The sequence below is a fragment of the Diabrotica virgifera genome, chromosome 5 (genome assembly GCF_917563875.1).
Source record: "Diabrotica virgifera virgifera chromosome 5, PGI_DIABVI_V3a".
NCBI classification, from domain to species: Eukaryota; Metazoa; Arthropoda; class Insecta; order Coleoptera; family Chrysomelidae; genus Diabrotica; species Diabrotica virgifera.
In genome coordinates this window covers 176,565,488-176,574,253 of record NC_065447.1, presented here as the reverse complement: position 1 = coordinate 176,574,253, position 8,766 = coordinate 176,565,488, and the positions used below count along the sequence as shown (strand labels likewise).

The 8,766-nt window shown below is 32.9% G+C and overlaps 1 protein-coding gene across 1 annotated transcript; it reads right to left on the bottom strand.

Annotated features, from left to right (window-relative positions):
• Positions 1-269: 269 nt before the first annotated feature.
• LOC114328555 (uncharacterized) lies at positions 270-4,442 on the bottom strand. Its single transcript, XM_050652114.1, has 2 exons — positions 4,028-4,442; positions 270-3,555 (listed from the first exon to the last, which is right to left on the bottom strand). Exon 2 carries the CDS (start codon positions 1,680-1,682, stop codon positions 270-272), a length of 1,413 nt encoding a protein of 470 aa, XP_050508071.1. The 5' UTR covers positions 1,683-3,555; positions 4,028-4,442.
• Positions 4,443-8,766: the final 4,324 nt, after the last annotated feature.

Here is an 8,766-nt window from a genome sequence, read left to right as displayed (position 1 = left end):
AATTTCAATTTCAAGATAAGGTCGGTTATCATTATGTTTCCTAACTAATAACGAATTTATATCAAAATCCAAAATATCTGATTTATTTTCAAAATTATCTGGTATTAACATAGACATATTATTATTATTTACAAACGTACAACCTGGTATAGAATTTGGAACTGTTTCCTTGTCTTGATTATGCTTATTACTAAAATTCCAGTTTAAGACTGGAGGGAATAATCTACGATCAAGCGAACCGTACGAGTCAACTGAAGTGTTACTAACAATTACTTTTTCCCTGATTTCGGTTGGCGTGCTGGTCTCCGGTTGGAAGTGTTTCTTCCTTCCTGAGAGGGTGTGTTTGAGCTGCTGGCGGGTATTGGACCTGAAGCTTCGTCTACAGCTGCGGTCATATTCCCTGATGGGGTTGCTGTTTGAGGAACGCTCAGGGTACGAGCCTCTGCATGCTCGTTTCCCGAACACTTAAAACAGTTAAGTTTAAGCGTATTTTCTCTACCACAACCGTGACAGAAAATCCGTGTTTGGGGTCTGGTACAATCCCGAAATGTGTGACCAACAACCTGACAATTCCAGCAAGACAAAGAATAAGTAGTCACAGACACATTCGGTGTATGGGGTCTAGATTGCCAAGAACGATTTCTTGAGGGTTGAGAATTAAAACCAACAGGACCAGAATTGAATTGCGAAGTGGTAGGGGAATTAAGAGACCAAGATAGAGTTTCCTCTAAGCGTTTACATTTTTCTGTGAGGTCTTCTATAGTGGCTATATCAACCAGTGCCAATTGGGCATGGTAAAAGGATAACAAACATTTTAAAATTATCTTTATTTTTGCATGATCTGTTAAAGGAGTATCTAAACGACTACACATACCCAACATGGTGTTAATAAACATAGTCACTGATTCTCCCGGTTTCTGCTTGCGGTTCTTGATCTCGTCTAAGAGATCAGTTTGGAAAGAGTACGGCAGAAAGTCAGATTTTAGTTTCTGAGCCAAATCAGTCCAAGTGGTAAAGCTACCACGGTTGTTCATAAACCACGTAAAAGCATGGCCTGTAAATAATTCGGCAGAAGCCGAAAAAAGATCTTCCTCACTCACACCTCTCGAAACACGAAGACATTCTACCCTATCTAAAAATGAAATTACTTGGTCATAATGACCTTCACCAGAAAACGAAACTCCCCACTTATGTACCTGCACAGGCTTGGGATGTAACAAGGAATTAGAGGCTTGAACTGAAGAAACAGGAGTGGACGTGGCTAGAGGATTTACTCGAGAATCGAGTTCACCTTCTAGACTGAGAATCCTAATGGACATAGAGCGTTTGTAAAGTTGTTGCTCCTCATCTGAGCAACATAATAAGTGGACACGACCAGAGATATGAGCAAGACGTGAAATGTATCTAGAATACATGCTATCATGGACAGTCCCTCTAAAATTATTTATCTTTTGCGTAAGATCCTCTAGTGTCTCATTTATTCCTTGTTGTTGTTCCAGGAAAGGAATAGCTGCAGCTGAAATCTGACGGAAACTCCTATTTCCTTGCTCTTGTTTAAGAGCACCACGCAATAGACTGCGTTTTTTATCACATTTAGCGGATTCTTCAACCTCTATTTCTCTTATCCTCAACTCATAATCTACCTCCTTAACTAATAAATGCTCTGGCTGAAAGGTACACATGGTGGTAGGAAAAATTTAGTAACAATAAGCCCAACCCAACAACGACAAACCGAACCCAACCCAATAAACTAACGACCCAATTAACCGACAATCTACTAAACAAGCTGCTCAACTGACGAGCTGCTAAACTAACGACCGAATAAACCGACAAACCAAATATAACCGAGATATATATTTGGGGTAGATATTTAAAATAATTTAAGTAACTGTTTAAACGAAAATGTATATAAAAAAAATGAAAACTTTATAAATTATATATAGGTATGGTAAGCAAAAATTTAACTAACTGTAGTATATTGTGGCTGCACCTAAATCAGAAGTAGTAATGTACCTAGATATCAAAAAAAAAATAAATCATTCAAAATTTTTCAAAATAAATATCCAGGTATCACCAAACCGACCAGACCGAAATGTCAACCAATATACCTGTTCAAATATTATCCTACTCACGATTTACAATTATTATTTTAAATAAATTAAAATAGTACCAATACAGCAATACAAGTGCACTAGTGTATTTTCCAAATAACGTACAAAAGGAATCAAAAAAAATATCTCTATATAATTACAAAATATACAACAATGAACCAGAAAGATACTTACTAGAAAAATTTACAATAAGCAACAAAATAAAGAAAGGTACTGTCTTACTGAAAATCGGGCCCCACGTTGGGCGCCAATTGTAACAAAAACGAGGTTTTGTTGTGGCAGAATAGATATAGCTTTAAAGGATAATTACTTATTTATGGAAGTTTCCTCAAAATAGGCTAGCTGGAAATTGAAGAGACTAAACAGTAGGGCTCAGGGAAGGATCAGGCCGTATTTGCACGCCCTAGTAAGACGGTACCTAATGAAATACTGGAATGATAAAGAAAATAAATGAATATAAGGAGTAATGAAAAGAAAGGGAACTACTGACCAAGAAGATATTCAGAAGTAGTGTTGAGCGCCAGGGAAGAATTTTATAAATTCTTCTCCACGTGACCTATATTGCTGTACCTAACTGATACTATTAAAATGGTACTATTAAAATGGTAGGATAATAAAACATATAAGTATGTACAACCACATTTAATAAAAAAAACCTATATACCCTATATACAATTTTTACACTAGCTAATTATCCGACGTACTAGGCTAGTACACTGCTGTCAATAATGCAGGTTTTACAGTAGAAAAAAAAATATGTAATGAATTTAGTATGAATAGGTATTTACCTTAACAACTTATTATTAATGAGGGTTACAATATTGGTTGACAATACCGTATCTAATCGGAGGTGACAACATCCGACAACTGGAATAAATATTATTAAATAGGATATGACCTAGATACTGTGCACATTATCTTACATATGGTTTATAAATCCCAGGCTATTTTAAATAAATTAAATAAGGGTGAAATATAATAAAAATTGTTGAAAAATATTGAATATTATGTTAATTATGGTTAAGAAAAAACAATGAGGGTATATTATTATTAGAGTGATTTGAAAGTTATTGATACGAAGAGAAAAAAAATAGTAAAATTGGAAGTTATTATTAAAACAAATTGACATGCAAATTTAGTTATATAAAAACCTGTCTCTACAAAAAGTAGGCGGATTGCTTCTTCCAACCTTCGGTGAAGATGATGAGGGGAGAGCCAAATAAGGTATCCTCTGGTTCCCAACCCTAGGGAGGTACTCCACACCAACAGGAAGGTACGGCAAGCAGGTAGCTGCCCAGTATCGGAAAACTCAACTTTTATTCCACAAAAACCAAACAAAACATCCACATTCCATCCAAAATATCCCCAAAATGATTATGTATTCCAAAAAAACAAATTAAAGTATGATTGACTTAATTTTCCATCTTCTTATTTTCTTCCGTGGCTAAAAGCATAAGAATCTCCTATTAGCTGGTGTTCCTTAAGTACACAAAAAACAGGGCATATAAGAAAGGTATAAAAACCTTATAAAAATTTCTAGAAAAAATTACCGAAAAAAGAGGAGCTATTGACATTTATAAGTAAGTGTCATTAACCTTGAACAAAAATGGAAATGTAAAGAAATGGAAGGACATATGAACCAAGAAGATATGTATATATTGCAATAAGGGATTACTTTATAGACGTAGATACTAAAAGGAAATGAAAAGTGTCATTACTTCAGAAACTATTTTGAACTGGAAATTTAATTTGAAAGAATTTTTCTTGTAGAAACATGAATTTGATAGTGAGATTGACTCGTTAAGACCTGATGTTTTATATTCATAGAATAACAATTATAATATTACTATAAGTATTGTATTGAGAATGAGAAACATGTTTTTTTTTTTTACAAGAATACTTAATAGCCGACTTACCCACTGTTTTCCAAAAGGAAACTTGGAAATAAAACTCTTCCTCTCACCGCACAAATCCAAAACAAAAAATAGCTCCTTCCAAAATAAACCAATCTTATAATAAATGAATATTTTAACTAAATATTGTATTCTTTAAACAGTGACCACGGAAAAATTTACTTGTTCATCCAACCAGATTGAAAATTGAAGTGACAATCCTCTCCGATGGGCGATATGACATGCCCCTCCGTCGGAAGCCGTACAGCCACAAGCTAAGACCAGAATTCCCCAAGCGTAGTACCAACCTTCTATTATATTTGGTCACAAATCTAGGTAACCCGTTCTAAGCACGAACGCATAACTGGTTGCATACTTATTAGGTGGCTTATAGGAATAAATATAATAATATCGTAACGATGGCACTCATCGTTACAAGCTGTCAGTTTTTGAGTCCATCCACTATATGTTTTTGATATTCGAGTTTTTTCTTTAAATATGTTGAGTATCTCTTTGTCTGTCTGAACTAGCCACTATAAATAGGTACTTTATATTCAGCACTGTATTAGTCTACATACATCCTAGCATACTTTGATAAAAATTTTTATTGCAAAAGTCCCCAAATCGGATAGAAAGATAGCATCTTATCACTCAGCTTTTGAGGATTGGAGTAATGAATTTGACACAGAAGAATATTTTGTTATCTACATATGGAATAGAAAGAAGTGTAGCTGTCTAAAAGAGAGATTTTGCAAGTTGGGTGCTTTGTTGAGTTCCTCTAGCGTTTCGGTTATTCCGTTGTTTAAGGGAAGGGAGAAGGAACGGTTTGAATATTTAGAAATTTTTGATTTTAAAAACACTCTTTGAAAATTTCATATCGGAGCAAAATTACAGAAAATACAGCACGTTGAATATCCCTATCTTCGACTAGCTTTGTAGCAGCTTCGCGCCAAGGCGCTTGAGCGTAGTGAGAAACGTTCAACAGCTGCTCCCATTCTGTCCGCGATTCAAAAACATATTTCAGTGTGCATCATTTACGATTTCACAGACACAAGCGAAATTGAAAATAAAAGTTGGAATCGTTCGAAAACTCCATTTTTATGTTGGAGGTGTCTGTAAAATTGACTTATTTTCAATTTTTTGTCTTGGAATTTTTTTTGTATTTTCTATGAATTGTACCCACTGACTATATTTATTTATTTAAAACTAAATAATTCTACCATCGTTTCAAAAAAATCACAAAAATATGTTTAAAAGTTGATTTTAAACCATATCCCCCCATAATATATTAAATGTTTTATTCCCTCAATACTCTATACAAAGTACTTTATACGGATTTCTTACTTGTTTGTGATTATGATAAAATTAGTTTTTTCTACGAGCGTGCAAAAATGTCTACTTTCGCGCACGCATTTTAGTTTAGAAAGTTTCACTTTTCCGCACGCGGTTTTTACTTTTCTGCACGCGTGTTATTAATTTAGATATGTTAATATGGCCTTAAAGTAGTTATAATACATGCAATAAACTAATATTTAGATATTATTTACTAATTTATTTCAAATATATCTTATTGTGTTCCTGTTTTAATGAAATTAACGCGACAATTCGATGAAATAAAATTATTTGGACATAATATTCGAAAGTCAAATCGGTAGACAATAACAGTCGTTTTGAATCATCGTCATGGAAACCAAGATCGTCGTCATGCTAACTAATTATATTGAAAGTTTGGTTTTGACAACCTAGTCAAAGAATTAATTTGTTTATGTATTTTCATATTAATTAAATTAATTGATTAAGATTTGGTAATTTTTTAAAGAGTCTTAGAAAAAATATTGTTCCTAACTCTTGCAGAAAGTCTCTTTTCCGCACTCGACTGCTTTAGTCGCGTGCGGAAAAGAATGACTTTCTGCACTTTACACATTTAATTAAGGCTTTACACATTTAATTTACTACTTACATAACTATTTGTAAAATCTTTGGTAATATTTAGACCCAAATAAACCAAAATTATAAAAATCTGTCAGAAAGTTGAAAAGCGTTGAGACTAACCGTAATACGGACTCATATTTATGAAAAAAATTATCGTCGAAAAACAAAATATTTTTTGCTAAAAATGGATTTCGGAAAAAATTAAGAAAGACATAAATAAAAATGTAGTACCTATTTAATGTAAATATTAAAAAATCAAATACGCTACCCACAAATAAACTATTATAAAATGAAAAAAATTAAAAAATGTGACATGTAGAACTACCGCTTTGGCCAGGCGCGGATACAGGGGGTCAACGGGTCCATGGACCCCCCTATTATATTTACTCTATAAGTATTTTTTTATTATTTATTATTTTTTTCTGTTAACACTAAACTTTAAGCCATCAGTACAACACTCAATTACACGACAACCGCTTCCAACGAATTGAAAGAAGCCATAAAATCTAATAAAACACCCTTATCTGAAACGCCATTTGTTTGGGTACCGGTGGAACCATAAACAACAGAAATATTTTCCTAAATTCAATAAATAACAAAAATGATATTTTAATGATTATTGATGGTAGAAAGGTTAATCTTTATGGTAAAGAACGACCAGTGAGATTAATAGTCGTGAATTGTCTATCAATCCTTTTGATACCGTAGGTATCTGGGATTATATAGTGTATCTTATCCTTCTATAGCTTCTATATCAAAATAAGCCACAATCCTTCAGTATTCACTATTCAGATTCAGGTAGATACATTTTACTCCCAAAATTATAATATAAAAGGACAAAGGACTGGTCATAAAATTGATATCGGTAAATCCGTATCTGCTGGTTCGCACATTGTGTCACAAGCTTGGAAAAGCAATTGTCAAGAATTCTTGAAAATTGACTAAACTCTGTTGCAAATCTATCCGCTAAAAAAATGTTCTAATAATTTTGATTTTTCGGTAGAAAAAAATCGGCAGGTTAATTTGAAAATTAACAATTTTGATTTTTCGGTAGAAAAAAAGGATAATTACGTAGATCGGTAGACTTGACAGGTATTCGGTAGATCTACCGAAAAATCTGTAGCTTTGGCAACACTGTAATTTGAGGTAAGTCTGGCCCCCTATTATGAATTTCTAGATCCGCGCCTGGCTTTGGCCTATATAAAAAGTCAAAGGGATGAATGGAGAAACAACTTATACTCCAGGGAAACAAGCAAATTTTATAGTGTCCAGGTCATCTCAATAGCCAGGTATTTGACTGTGTTTTCTCTTTCAACAACAATGACACTATTCAGTTATGCTCTGATATTCGATGTGAACTTATGGTTATTTATCAAAAAGACCGTTGTATTTCGAGAAGTGACCTAGGTATTTTTCGTTAATTTGAAAAAAAAGGGACCAATACTTTAAAAGAAATGTGACATACCTCAAAATTTTCATCTTTTTTCTTTGTTAAATCAGATATCATAGTAGTTTTTTTGGTTTTGCCTCTTACACAATTAGAAACATTCACTTATCCATATTCTTCGTTTTGAATTTATAAATTTTAGCAGTTACCGTTTAAAACTTACAGTTAAGATCTTACATTAAGATCTAAAAAATCTATTTTTATCTCCCCTGAAAAAAGTTGATTTTTGAGTTGGATCACTTTGGTTCCGGACTTCCGGATGAGCGATTAAGTATATTAGTCGACTAGTTCATTTAATTTATTTAGTATTACTGAAGTAGTTTGATATGTTGTATGTTTATACAGGGTGTCCGGAAAAGATTGGTCATAAATAATACACAGATTCTGGGGTCAAAAATAGATTGATTGAACTTCACTTACCTATATACAATAGTGCACAGAAAAAAAAGTTACAGCCCTTTGAAGTTACAAAATGAAAATCGATTTTTTTTCATATATCGAAAACCCTTAGAGATTTTTTATTGAAAATGGACATGCGGTATTCTTATGGCAGCAACATCTTAAAAAAAAATTAAAGTGAAATTTGTGCACCCCATAAAAATTTTATGGGGGTTTTTTTCCTTTCAACCCCCCCAAACTTCTGTGTACGTTCCAATTAAATTATTATTATGGCACTATTAGTTAAACACAATATTTCTAAAACTTTTTTGTCTCTTAGAACTTTTTCGATAAGCCAGTGTTTATCGAGATATTCTTAATATTTGTCGAATCCACCACATATTTGTATATGGTTAAGTACGATTATAGACCTGTTAATAATCTGAAAATTTATTTATAATTTACATTTTTAGGTATATTTTGAAAAAGAAGCCGCATCTCGATAAAAGGTGACATCAAAAAAAGACCAAGATGCAAAAAAGTTTTAAAACACTGTGTTTAACTAATGGTACCACAATAATAGTTTAATTGGAACGTACACAAACATTTGGGGGGTTTAACGGAACAAAATCCCCATAAAATTTTTATGTGATTATATTAAAAAAGAAGCCGCATCTCGATAAAACTGGCTTATCGAAAACATACTAAGTGGCAAAAAAGGTATAAAAACGTTGTGTTTAACTAATGGTACCACAATAATGAATTATTTGGAACGTACACAAAAGTTTGGGGGGGTTTAAGGGAACAAAACTCCCATAAATTTTTTATGTGGTGGACAAATTTCACTATAATTTTGTTTTAAGATGTTCCTGCCATAAGAATGGTACGTGTCCAATTTCAATAATATATCTCTAATAGTTTTCGATATACTGAAAAAAATCGACTTTCATTTTGTAACTTCAAAGGGCTGTAACTTTTTTTAGGAGCACATTTGTACTAAGGTAAA